Below are 14,784 nucleotides of genomic sequence, written 5' to 3'. Positions count from 1 at the left end.
GTGTGGATTCGCAGCAGGCAGAGGGCACATCCGTGCGGGTTGAATTAAAACTTGTACACATTAGGCGTCACAACCTTTTGTGTGGCTCACCTACCAATTTTACCGACTATAAATAAAAGTCATATTTTATTGAGACACTAATATCTGGGTCAAGTTAGGTATTATTCAGCCATCTAGGCTTTTTTTTGTATAGACATAATCCTACCTCGCCCGCTATCATCTCCGTAGAGCGGTGACTCAAGTGTGGGCTTAATCCTTTTGTGAACTGTGTCACTTTGTTTGCCGAACATCTGCAGGTCACCCATCTATGTAAAGAAGAGCTGATGGTGCTAAAATGTAGAAAGCTTTACTGTAACCCCTGTCCTTTCCACCTCCTTATTTACAGCATGCTACACCAAGTAATGTAATGACCATGTTGGTTGTCATCCAGTTTGATATCTCCAATGACTATGACTGTGGGGCCTATAGTTATTAGTTTACTTAGTTTACCAGTAAATGATGCGGCCCGGTTTGGTACTTAAGAAGGTTGTCCAGGAAATTTCTCCCACTCCCACCCAGCCAAACCTGTGAGAAGATCTCTACTTGTCTGCTCCCCACCGCTCTGTAGCTCTTGGACTGTGTACACCCAACTTCTGGTTCCTGCCTGTTACTGTAATTTCTGCATTGATTAGGGCACCTCCGCTGCTGCAGCCATGACTTGTCCCTAACATTTTCCGTTCCCCACCTGTAAACTTATGTAAGAGAGTCATGTGCGCCTCTATGGCCAATCACTAGCCAAAGTGGTGAGGTGTCCCCAAGCAGCACTTCACTGCTGGGTCATGTGCCATTGGGGGACACGTCACCAAGCAGGATAATTTAATAGACAACTACTTGACACCCCGTGAATACAATCATAGGGTGTCGGTTGGAAGACAGAGCTCCATCCCTCTGTCTAACCTCTCAGGTGCTGCAGTCACTATTGACCGCGGAGTCTGAGGTTTTAAGGTAAGAAAATTCCTGTTGAAGGTGCCGGTGAAAAGAGACAGAGATGTGATAAGCCCTCCTATTTATTAACTCTAGGGGGAGGGACAGGAGAGACCATCTGATCTGAACCTGAGAAAAAGGAGGGGGGAATAAGGGAGTGAACCAAATACTCAAACAGGCAGGCACAGTGCTAAAGGAAACACCCCCCCCCCCCCCCCCTCTTCAGGAGAAACCACAATGCCGGCAGAAGACATGAGAGATTTAACACATGAGCTGCCAACAGTATCTGCAGTCAAAAACGCCCTCGCTATATGCTGTGGCGTTAACTATGTTCACACATATTTGCAAATCTGCAATGCTGTACAGTACCAGCAAAGTGGTTGTGATTTTAAGAAATCTTATCCACACACTGCATAAAAAAAATCTACAGTGTAAATTGACCTGTGGTGTGGATTTGACGTTAATGCTGCAGATCTCAACCCATGAATTTTACACTTCACAAGAGAGAGGGTGAAATCCACAGCCAGTTCCACGGTAAAATTCACATGTAATACGTGCAGTTTTTTGTTGTGTTTTGCTGCAGATAAGGCTACTTTCACACTAGCGTTCTGAACGGATCCGCTCATATAATGCAGACGGTGGCTCCGTTCAGAACGGATCCGTCTGCATTATATTGTATAAAATTTTCGAAGTGTGAAAGTAGCCTGAGCGGATCCGTCCAGACTTTTACATTGAAAGTCAATGGTGGACGGATCCGTTTGAAGATTGAGCCATAGTGTGTCATCTTCAAACGGATCCGTCCCCATTGACTTACATTGTAAGTCTGGACGGATCCGCACGGCCAGGCGGACACCCGAACGCTGCAAGCAGCGTTCAGGTGTCCGCCTGCTGAGCGGAGCAGAGGCTGAACGCCGCCAGACTGATGCATTCTGAGCGGATCCGCATCCACTCAGAATGCATTAGGGCTGGACGGAAGCGTTCGGGTCCGCTTGTGAGCCCCTTCAAACGGAGCTCACAAGCGGACAGCCGAACGCTAGTGTGAAAGTAGCCTAAGCAGCAAAATCCACAGCTGACTTTTCCACTGTATTGTCCATCATATGTGGATGTACCCTCAAACTGCTGGGATCGGAGTTATCTCTGAACCTGGCAGTACCTGCTGTATCATGTAACTGGCACCCGAAAGCGATGACACAGGCCCTGCACCATCGCAATGACGTACTTTTACGGCACTCTGTGACATCATAGTACAACACAGAGTGAAAAAGGTTGAAGAAGCACCCAAAGTTATTTTTTTTGTTACATATAATGCTAACTCACGGCCAAAATTCTATTCTTTCATCTCAGTTGTTTTCATACATTTTGGACCCTTTCATTATGAGAAGCTTTGACATGTGAGTTTAGTCTAACCACCAGGCTAGAGCTTGTTCTCCTGTGTGGATCTGGTCAGTCTCTCCTGTGTGGATCTGGTCAGTCTCTCCTGTGTAGATCTGGTCAGTCTCTCCTGTGTGGCTGACTTCCTGTGAACTACAGGATTATATCAGTATCTACCAAATCCTTCTTGACAACTCTCAGACACCTCCTCTCCCATCCTCACGCAGGCCGACCCTCTTTGTTCCTCTCTCCATGGTTTGCCTTATCATATGTTAGCCTAGGGCTACACGGCATGTGTCGTGCGACATGAACGTCACGTGACATTTCATGTAATGTATTTCAATGATGTCCCAATGTCACATGCTGCGACTGCCACTCGACAGTTTAAAAAAAATCCATCCAAGCAAGAATTTTTTTTGCGGCTGTCACCTTGCAACACCATTGAAATACATTACATGATATGTCGCACAACTTTCTAGTCGCGCGACAAATGTCGCTGTGTGGCCATACCCTTTTTTGTCGCACGACACATGCCGCCACGTAGCCTTCACCTTGATATTGGCCATTGATCTTACCTAAGTGCAGAGAAATTAGATTAATCGCCCCACTGACGTGAATGCCTCGTTGTACACCGCCGTAGAACAGGTTGGTGCCATGCAAGTAAAAGATAAATAGACTATAACTTCGATGTGAGCAGTTTTTTCTCAAGGTTTATGTGCCAACCATAGCAAATGCTGAACGGCCCCAGTTATGTGCTGTGATTCAGAGGGCACTGAATGGGTGGTGTGGGATCTCTTTACATGATGATGCATGTTTGTTCAGAGCATTGTGGTCGGAGTATGAATAGCGCATCACTGGCCATTGTCCCGTAGTGGGGAGGGGGTCAGTGCCAGCAAATTACTGCTGAGTGTCTATCAGTGTGACCTGGTGGTGGGAATCAGCTGCAGCCACTCTCTTTGTGACACTCTGACCTCGGTACATGGGTCCCTCTCGGCTCTCCCTATCACTCTACCATCTGACAGGCATGGAGTTTGAGTAGCATGTATTTGCCACCATGCAGGAATCTGCTAACTCCCTGGCGATGGATGGCTACTGTAGTAACGTGCCAGCCTTCCTCACCAAGCTGTGGACTCTGGTGGAAGACCCTGAAACCAACCATCTTATATGCTGGAGTGTGGTACGTACTGGGGGCTAGAGTGACATGTTAGATTACTGTGTTCTGTACTCACCTTGATAGTGTAAAAATGTTATAAAACCAATGTCAGGAGCGTGCCGCAACGTAATGATGGGTTTATATGGCTGTAACTTGAAGCCCCCATCCCTAGTGTAACTGCATGTGCTACATATAATACTGGAGTCTTCTTATGTGGCAGAGGGGCCTTTGGTCCCCCTCAGGGGCCAGTGCCCAAGTGTGACGGCAACCTCTAACTACACCCTCTATAGTTGTACCCATGGTAGTCTCCAAATGACTGATGACTTACTGTACAAGACTGAGGGCTGAGTGATCCGTTATTTGTATACCACACGAAGGCTACCTTCACACTATCATTTCTATTTTCCGGTATTGAGATCCGTCATAGGGTCTCAATACCAGAAAAACTTCCGTTTTGTCCCCATTCATTGTCAATGGAGACAAAATGTAACTGAACAGAATGGAGTGCTCCAAAATGCATTCCGTTCCGTTTGGTTGCGTTCTCATACTGGAGAACACACCGCAGCAAGCTTCGGTTTTCTTTCCGTCATGGGGTGCAGAGCAAGACGCTGACACAATAGAAAACAGGATCTGTCCCCCATTGACTTTCAATGGTGTTCGTGACGGATCCGTCTTGGCAATGTTAGAGATAATACAACCGAATCCGATCATAATGTAGGCAGACGGTTGTATTATCAGTAACGGAAGCGTTTTTGCTGAGCCCTGCCGGATCCAGTAAAAATTCAAGTGTGACAGTAGCCTTAGGCAACATTCACATCTACGCCAGCTTTTTCCTTTAGAAGAACAGAAAAATTGGGGGAAAAACCCATAGTATTGCCCATGATAGACCTGCATTGACTACAAAGCGTTTGTCTGGTTTGCAACAACATTTTCTCCTACCTGATTTGTCCATTATTTTTAACGGAATCTGCAATAGGGGCTTATAATATAGAACCTGTGGTGTAGATGTCTACATAGCCTAAGAGTCCGGAGGTCTGAATTACTGAGCCTAGGCGTTACCTTCCAGCAGAAGCCCCTGAGTTGTCTGTTCAGATGAGGTGCGTTTCTTCCCATACAGCCAAAAAACTGTGCCTCAAAAACCACAAGCGTTTTTTTCACAAATCGCTTTGCAACTGGGTTAGCTGTGGAACAGCACCTCAACCGCACCATCTGAATAGACCCTAAGGCTGGGTTCACACCTGAGCGTACCCGATAAGCGCTGTTTACAAGCGTGTTTATCGGGTGTTTACATACACTCAAGGAAACAAGCAAACGCCCATTGTCGCGCGTTCCCGCTAAGTCTATGTGCGGGAACGCGCGACAATACGCCCCAAAGAAGCACCTGTAAAGCTTTAAAATGCTCAGGTGTGAACCAGGCCTAAGGGTTCATGCACACAGCTGTATCCGTATTTCGTTCTGCAAACAACGGATCCGCAATGGATACCTCCAGTGTGTATTCCACGTTTTCTCACTCCCATCAATAGAAAGGACTATTCTCGTCCGGACCAGAATAACACATTTTCTATAATTTGCGGAATGGCCACATGGAGCTATCCTTGGCGGATTTTTCACAAGCAGAATTATTGTATGTAGCATGACTGCATATCCGTTCATCCACAGTAATCACATTAGATTGCACTAAAACGATCAAGTATATCATATACAATTATAATCAGATTTAGAAAAGAAAGAGAAAAACCCGGTCCAATAGTCCATAAGGAAGTCTGTTTGACTGTATCGGATCACTTTGGTACCAAACATGCAATGTTATCATTAGAAAGCCTCATTATTGATAGTTCTGAATTATCTCCTATCATTAGATGGCGCTACGTTCATCCATCATTTTATGCACTTCTTCTACTATACTAATCACTGAACATAAAACTCCACTATTAATTGATCCTTATAAAATACATAGACTACAATATACTACCTCCACATAAAGCAAACACCTATACAAATGGGCAGGACCTATATAGATAGTGGAGTGTGATATAGATAGTGGAGTGTAACAGAAGCCATTAGAACACCTACCAAAAACACACGACAAAAGCATAAAATTATGTATCACTTTATTAGATATTAAAATTAGACATACAGCAATTCATAAAAGGGTTTCAGTCACTTGCAAAAAAAAAAAAAAGTGAGGACAGCATCGGTGTACATATACAGGCTATCATAAAGGAGTCAAAATAACATAACAAAAACAAAGACAGGTGCACTCTGCGGTGACCGCAGAGTGCACCTGTCTTTGTTTTTGTTATGTTATTTTGACTGCTTATCACATCCACACAATTGCTGTCTTGTGTAGGCTGTCCATTGTGGTACTTGTGGTCCGCTGCAGGCATCCTCCATTGTATGCATTTTTGCTGGGGATTGCCATTAGCAGCGGGCCACAAGTGCAGGATCTGCCCCCCCCCCCCCCTCGGTATAGATGCCCCACTGCATATGGGGTTATGCACTTCCTGCTTTTTAATGCCATGCCAATTTGTAGTTTATCATAAAGGAGTGCCTGAACTGAAATCATATATGAAAAAATAGTATATACCCCTATATACCCCCTGGCGGAAGCCAGAGGTGAAACGTGCGTTGGGCTGGGAGCCAGCTTGGTGGTCAGTATTATTTGATGTTTGTACTATTCGCAATACAAGTTATGCTACCTTTGAAGACTTCTTTCACCTTACAGCACTTAGCACTTTGCCGGGATGTATTTTTCATATATAATCTCAGTTCCGGCACTCCTTTATGATAGTCTGTATATGTGCACCTATGCTGTCCTCCCCCTTTTTTTCTTTGCCACTCCTTTATTATTATTATTGTTTATTATTAAAGCGCCATTCATTCCATAGCGCTGTACATATGATAAGGGGTGCACAAAAATAATACAGACAATTGCACTAATCATAAACAAAGAGAGGGCCCTGCCCGTGAGGGCTTACGATCTACATGCTATGGGAGAAGGACACAGTAGGTGCGGGTGAAGTTGGTCATGGCGGTATAGAGGGAGCAGGGTCACTTGTTGTAGGCTTGTCTGAAGAGGTGGGTTTTCAGGTTTCTTTTGAAGGATTCCACTGTAGGTGAGAGTCTGATATGTTGGGGTAGCGAGTTCCAGAGTATGGGGGATGCGCGGGAGAAATCTTGGAGGCGATTGTGGGAAGAGGTGATAAGAGGAGAGGAGAGAAGGAGGTCTTGTGAGGATCGGAGAGTGCGTGTGGGGATGTATCAGGAAAGTAGCTCAGAGATGTAGGGAGGGGACAGGTTATGGACGGCCTTGTATGTATTTGTTAGTACTTTGAAGTGACTTCGCTGGGCAATGGGGAGCCAGTGAAGGGATTGGCAAAGGGGAGAGGCAGAGGAATAATAGGGTGAGAGGTGGATTAGTCGGGCAGCAGAGTTGAGGATAGATTGGAGGGGTGTGAGAGTGCTAGATGGAAGGCCACAGAGGAGAGTGTTGCAGTAGTCTAGGCGGGAGATGATAAGGGCATGTACAAGCATTTTCGCAGAAAGTTCTTTATGAATTGTTTAATGTCTATTTTTAATGATATCTAATACAATTTTATATATATTTTTACTTCTGTGATGTGTTTTTGGTACGTAGGTGTTCGCCATATAAATCAGGCATGCTCAACCTGCGGCCCTCCAGCTGTTGCAAAACTACAACTCCCAGCATGCCTGAACAGCCTACGACTATCAGCCTACAGCAGGGCATGGTGGGAGTTGTAGTTTTACAACAGCTGGAGGGCCGCAGGTCGAGCATGCCTGATATAAATAAAAAAGGATGGGGTAGTAGTAAATACCAATGTGGGATAATAGGGACTTAGCCATCCGATGTCTTGAATAACACAGTTTGCGTTAAATCCAGCATGTGAATTCTCTAGTTCAAATATGCCCCAGCATGGTAATGTTGATATCCCAGACATGATGGTATACTGCACATACCATAGGGGCAATCCAATACCATCTTGTGATGCATCACTGCCCCAGTGCCTAACAAAATACAGGGCCTCCATGTGGGAACATAGTGGAAGCCCCATTTATCTTGTTTAATTGACTATGGACATCTAATAGTCAGGATATCTGGACTCACTATATACAGCGGTCCTTGAAAGTTTGTGAGCCATTCTGAATCTTCTATGTTTCTGCATAAATTTGACCTAAAGCTTCATCAGATTTTCGCACAAGTCTTAAAAGTAGATACAGATAGCCAACTCAAACAAACGAGTAAAAAGCATTAGACCTGGTCATTTATTTATTGAGGAAAATGATCTAACATCACACGTCTGTCAGTGGCAAAAGTATGTGAACCTTTGCTTTCAGTAACTGGTGTGACCTCTCCCTTGTGTAGCAATAACTGCAACTAAACGTTTCAAGTAATTGTTTATTAGTCCTGCACATCGGCTTGGAGGAATTTGAGCTCATTCCTCTGTTCAAAACAGGTTCACCTCTGTTCTGTTGGTGGGTTTCCTCCCATGAACTGCTCACTTCAGGTCGTTCTACAACATTTCTATTGGATTAAGGTCAGGACTTTGACTTGGCCATTCCAAAACTTTAACTTTTTTCTTTTTTAATCATTCTTTGGTAGAACGACTTGTGCTTAGGATCGTTGCCTTTCTTCATGACCCACGTTCTCTTGAGATGGTATATTTCAGAATTCATTGTTCTATCATTGATGGGAAGCTTTAATGGCCCAGATGCAGCAAAGGCCCAAATCATATTACTATCAGTACAGTGTTTCACAGATGGGATGAGGTTTTTATGCTGAAATGCAGAGTTCTCCTTTCTCCAAACATAAATGGTTCTCATTTAAACCAAAAAGTTCTACTGTATTTTGGTCTCATCTGTCCACAAAACATTGTCCCAGTAGCCTTCTGGCTTGTCCAGGTGATCTTTAGCAAACTGCAGACCGCAGGGCCGTAACTAGAAAAGGCTGGACCCATTGCCAACTTCCTTGTAAACCCCACCCTTCCGTGCAACCCCCACTCCAGGGGCTAGTCAAGATCCCTCTGTCTAATCGCTCAGCTGCTGCAGTTGCTGCTGACTGCGGCATCTGAGAGATGTGACCAATCCAGGTCATTGCGACCGGGTATCAGCAGTATTATACAGCTTGCACTCACCGCATCATCATGGGATCATCTTGTGAGCCCACCCCATAGATGCCCATCAATGATGGATAAATCCATTATGGGTTGTTAACGGGTTCACTTCATAGAATCTCTTAATAGGTCCCACGGGCAGGATTCATGAGCCCATACACGCCAGTGCTGTGCCAACTACCTCCCCCTCCTGTACCGATCCACTCATTTGGGAGCATGGAAACAGAAAAGCAGGCACATAACACTCATGTGAAACTGACCGTAGAAGCATTCTAACCGTATACTACAGGTGAAAATGAGACACGTGTCAATCAAGTTCAACCAAGGGATGGGATGGGATTGGAATTAAGAGAAGGGGAGTGAGAAACCAGAAATCTACACATTTACATATGCTGTTCTAAGAAGCATCTAAGATATATTGTAATGGGAATTTTTGTGACCAGCAGACTATTAGGGGGTCATCTGTGCATGACACATCTGCAGGGGTATCCACTAAAATAAAGTCTTCTGTAAGGCCACGTTCACATATTGCAGTCCTATAACTGTTATTTGGCTGAAAAATGAGTCAACATTCAAACTGACAAGGTGAATGAAAATGCAGATAATTACCGGCACTAACATGCAAAAATGCAGGACTCTGTGCAAAACCCAAACCCAGCTCAGCACCCAGCAGTGAGACAACATAGAGCGCTAGTTGGGACTCTAGTGGCTGCAGCGCTAGACACTAATGAGTAAAGGGGGGCCCTGAGGACAGGGCAGAGGAAGCAGGGAGCTGGAAAGCAGAGCCTGAGCCCCAGACAAGGACTCGAGACAGGAACGAGAATTAAGTGTAATTAGGAGGCAGGGGCCCCATAGCAGATGTGTGGTCTGCCTCCGTTGGAGGTACAGTACACTGCTGACTGTACCTCTTAATTATTTTATTTTTTTAGAATCTGTATAAGGCCCCATGCACACAACCATATCTGTTTTGCGGTCTGCAAATCGCGTATCTGCAAAAAAAAGGATGTGGTCTATGTTGCATCCACATTTTTTTACTTTAGTGGGTACAGACGTGGACAAAATTGTTGGTACCCTTTGGTCAATGAAAGAAAAAGTCACAATGGTCACAGAAATAACTTTAATCTGACAAAAGTAATAATAAATTAAAATTCTATAAATGTTAACCAATGAAAGTCAGACATTGTTTTTCAACCATGCTTCAACAGAATTATGTAAAAAAATAAACTCATGAAACAGGCATGGACAAAAATGATGGTACCCCTAGAAAACACAGAACATAATGTGACCAAAGGGACATGTTAATTCAAGGTGTGTCCACTAATTAGCATCACAGGTGTCTACAACCTTGTAATCAGCCATTGGGCCTATATATATGGCTCCAGGTAATCACTGTGTTGTTTGGTGATATGGTGTGTACCACACTCGACATGGACCAGAGGAAGCAAAGGAAAGAGCTGTCTCAAGAGATCAGAAAGAAAATTATAGACAAGCATGTTAAAGGTAAAGGCTATAAGACCATCTCCAAGCAACTAGATGTTCCTGTGAGTACAGTTGCACATATTATTCATAAGTTTAAGATCCATGGGACTGTAGCCAACCTCCCTGGACGTGGCCGCAGGAGGAAAATTGATGACAAATCTAAGAGACGGATAATCCGAATGGTAACAAAAGAGCCTAGAAAGACTTCTAAAGAGATTCAAGGTGAACTTCATGCTCAAGGAACATCAGTGTCAGATCGCACCATCCGTCGTTGTTTGAGCCAAAGTGGACTACATGGGAGACGACCAAGGAGGACACCATTGTTGAAAACGAATCATAAAAAAGCAAGACTGGAATATGCCAAACTACATGTTGACAAGCCACAAAGCTTCTGGGAGAATGTCCTGTGGACAGATGAGACAAAAATCGAAGTTTTTGCCAAGGCACATCAGCTGTATGTTCACAGACGAAAAAATGAAGCATATCAAGAAAAGAACACTGTCCCTACTGTGAAACATGGAGGAGGCTCTGTTATGTTCTGGGGCTGCTTTGCTGCGTCTGGCACAGGGTGTCTTGAATCTGTGCAGGGTACAATGAAATCTCAAGACTATCAAGGAATTCTAGAGAGAAATGTACTAGCCAGTGTCAGAAAGCTTGGTCTCAGTCGCAGGTCATGGGTCTTGCAACAGGACAATGACCCAAAACACACCGCTAAAAACACCCAAGAATGGCTAAGAGGAAAAAATTGGACTATTCTAAAGTGGCCTTCTATGAGCCCTGACCTCAATCCTATTGAGCATCTTTGGAAGGAGCTGAAACATGCAGTCTGGAAAAGGCACCCTTCAAACCGGACACAACTGGAGCAGTTTGCTCATGAGGAGTGGGCCAAAATACCTGCTGAGAGGTGCAGATGTCTCATTGACAGTTACAGGAAGCGTTTGATTGCAGTGATTGCCTCAAAAGGTTGCGCAACAAAATATTAAGTTAGGGGTACCATCATTTTTGTCCATGCCTGTTTCATGAGTTTATTTTTTTACATAATTCTGTTGAAGCATGGTTGAAAAACAATGTCTGACTTTCATTGGTTAACATTTATAGAATTTTAATTTATTATTACTTTTGTCAGATTAAAGTTATTTCTGTGACCATTGTGACTTTTTCTTTCATTGACCAAAGGGTACCAACAATTTTGTCCACGTCTGTATGTTGCCAGAGATAGTCTCTGTCAATACAAAACTTTCCCCTATCCACAGAATATCTGGGACCACCACTGATCACCAGAACTGTATCCTGTGTCCCCTTATGAATGAAGTTGCATGTCAAGCGTGCACACAGCTACTCTGTTCACTCTCTATGCAACTGCTGGATATAGCTGAGTACAATGCTCAGCTATTTCCAGAAGTCCCATAGACATTGACTGAAGCAGAAGGGAATATGGTTGACCGGTGTTCTTAGGGCACACAGGATCCCCGTTCTCATGATCATGGGTGACCCAGCAATTTTCACCGATTAGACACTTATCCCCTATCCTGTAGGTAGGGGATAAAAAAAATAAGCTAAGCTGTAAAACCATCTGATGAGCAGAGGTCTGACACCCTGCACCCCCATCCAGTTGACTAGGAAGATTCATAAAGAGTCTCAGACACACCACTACTTAATATACACTGACTTCTTTATTAACTGAAATTAATCAAAGGTACAGTAGATGTTCTCATTAGAAGTCAGGGCACTGGTCTGAAATGTGGCCCCGTTGATGATGGGCCTTTGACTCATGGAGAGTCGGGCCTTCAGCACTCAGGAGAGGAAACCCCCCCCAGTGGAGGAAACCTCTAGGGAACCATGGCTGAAGGACTGCCCTTCCCCTAGGCAGTGGAAGAAAATGATGACACGTGACAAGGGCGGTAGATTTTTCCTTGAATCAATGGTGAATGTCAAGTGCGTTGACTTTTGCAGAGACCAAGCCTGGAATCTGCCTTTTGATGCAGCAGGAAAATTGCTTCTTCGGTGAATACATCTGTCCGCGGGGAGTACGGTGAATGTCAAGTCCAGTGGTTATTGCAGAGACCAAGTCTGGAATCTGCCTTTGTCAGGAAAGTAGCTTCTTTAGTGAATACGTCTGACTGCAGAAAGTCTGGTGGGTGAGTGCAGAGACCGAGCCCGGAATCTGCCTCTTGCTGAAGCTCAGGTCATCTGATCCCGACACGGTCACCACCATGTTTTTGACTTGTGGTAGAGTCATCACCTCCAGCTGTATCCCATATTCATTGCAGGGACACAGTGAGACCCCCGCTCTGGTACAGTGATCTGCAGATTCAAAAAATATAACTAATTATGACTGAACATGAAGCAGTGGAAAATTATATGTAAGTGACACACAATTTTCTCCCGGTCACTGTGGGTCATTGTAATCCCTTTAACTGTATTAAACTTGGGCCCATGTTTCTAACAGCAATTCCAATGCTTATCATTGTCATTGACTGTTATAGCTGTTATTTTTGTTCTGGGACCCACTGTTGTATCCAACATAAACATAATACACCTTATAATTGTGGGCTGATTTATTTTCATATATCTTTTTAGGGTTTGGAGCTCAGTTTTCCTGATACATATCGCTAAAACCCCTGCTTTCTTATACACTTCCATAGTTAAAAATCTGGGAGCCATTGTTCAAGGTGATCTACATATCAAGGTCAATGGGAGCTCCCCTTAGTGGTGACTTCAGGCAGTTAGAATTCTCTCATACTTATATGCCATGTATCAGGCAATTTGGATGGTTTTGAACTAATGGCCACTGCCCTGCTCATCTTTGTGGAGAATCTAAACCCTAAATTATTCTGTGTCATCACTCTGGTGTCTCCAGAACTTGGCAACATGTCTGTTATTATTATGAGCTCCTGTCAAAAATCACATTACATTTTATGACTCCTATAACAAGGATCTTACCTTTATTTAGGGCTCTTTTGGGTTCTTAAGACCAATACCTTCTAGCAGGGGTCACTGGGGAAGATCAGGAGATGGTTTATTCTGCGCCTCATTTTGTCTCAGACCTCTGGTGATCCGATCTGCTGCAATTGCCCTCTTAACCCCAGGCTGTTTTTTTTCCAGTGGTGACCAGTGGATACTGCTGTGTCCAAATTATACAGAAAACTCCAGAAATATCAAGAAGCAGAAAAATTACAAATCATCAATATATCCAATAAAGATACAAGGTCTTCTCATGGATACGGTCCCTATCATTTGATAGTCTGACACATGTGCCCGGGACACAACTACCTGATAATCAGGTCTCTAGGACTGAGTTAAAATAATAAATGAAGATACCCCCTCATAAATCGGTATAACTATACCTACACAGAAAAGTTATGGGGCCCATAGGCTAAAAGACCAGTGTTTGTGGGTGTGATTATCCCAAACCTTTGGTGGTTGTCTAAGTACTTACTACATATACATATATTATTACATGAGAAGACAATATTACAATCAGTACATGGTGATGATCAAACTTAGAAAAGTCACTGGTTGCTTACCGATGCCAACAAGTCTGTGGGTTCTAGACCTGTACCATGGGTCAGCGGTTGTAATCTGGGGTTGGGTAGAGATTGCAGCTTTGGTGACATAGAGGATCCAGGTCTGTTTCTGTAATATCAGGCTTCTGGTCAGGGCGATCTCTTGGCCCATCATAGACTCGACATGTCATGAAAGACATGGAGTCGCTAATTGACCTTTTTGGGAAACCCTGTGATCCTGCCATTCTGCAGGCAGGCTATTAGATGGTCTCTCATCACGTTGTGCTGGAAGATCGCCGTGGGTTCTCTGTCATCTGCCAGAAACTCAAAGGCAAATGCTATGGCGAACACCCCACAGTCATAGGTGTTTCTCTGCTGATCTACATTGAGAAATTTTAGATGTTTCAGGGACTCAGTGACCACTACACTGTAGATGTTATTAATCTGCTCGCAAACAGATAGAGGCAAATTGCTGGTCTTGATTCTGTCGGCCACTAGGATATCGCCATTTTTGAAGCAGGTGGTCAGCCAGTGCACCCTGTCTTTGTCGTAGTGGATTTGTACAGCCTTCTTTAGCACACTGTACTCTACAACGAGAACAGCAGTGGTGGGCTGCAGGCCATCAAAGCCCCCAAACTGATTCTGTAGGAGTTACTGGGCCTTGTTAACCCCTTCAAGCGACAGCCAGTTTGGACCAAATGCCGGAGCCCCATTTTTCAAATCTGACATGTGTCAGTTTATTTGGTAATAACTTTGGAACGCTTCTTTTGGAATAAAAGCCATTCTGAGATTGTTTTCTCGTGACACATCATACTTTATGTTAGTGGTGAATGTTAGTTGATAATGTTTACCTTTATGCATAAAAAAATCAAAAATTTGCAGAAAATTTTCAAAATTAGAATTTCTCTGCTTTTAAGACGGATAGTGATACTTCATAATAGTTATTAGTTTACATTCCCCATACAACTATGTTGGCATAATGTCATTTTATTTTTTTCAGGAAGTTAAAAGGCTTTTTTTAAGAAAATTGCCAAAACCCACTTTTTTAAGGACCAGTTCCGTTATGAAGTCACTTTTTGGGGCTTACATAGTAGAAACTACACATAAATGACCTCATTTTAGAAACTAAACCCCTCAAGTTATTCAAAACTGATTTTACTAACTTTGTTAACCCTTTAGG

General features: G+C 43.8%; 1 protein-coding gene across 1 annotated transcript in view; it reads left to right on the top strand.

The window, feature by feature from the left end:
* The first annotated feature begins 3,388 nt into the window (after positions 1 to 3,388).
* The window catches only part of HSF4 (heat shock transcription factor 4), an 84,229-nt gene continuing 72,833 nt past the window's right edge, over positions 3,389 to 14,784 (top strand). Inside the window, exon 1 of the mRNA XM_044270981.1 lies at positions 3,389 to 3,511. Coding sequence (XP_044126916.1) covers positions 3,389 to 3,511 — 123 coding nt within the window. The remainder of the gene's footprint in view (positions 3,512 to 14,784) is intronic.

This window comes from Bufo gargarizans, chromosome 10, assembly GCF_014858855.1.
Source record: "Bufo gargarizans isolate SCDJY-AF-19 chromosome 10, ASM1485885v1, whole genome shotgun sequence".
NCBI classification, from domain to species: Eukaryota; Metazoa; Chordata; class Amphibia; order Anura; family Bufonidae; genus Bufo; species Bufo gargarizans.
This window is presented reverse-complemented; position numbering and strand designations above follow the sequence as displayed.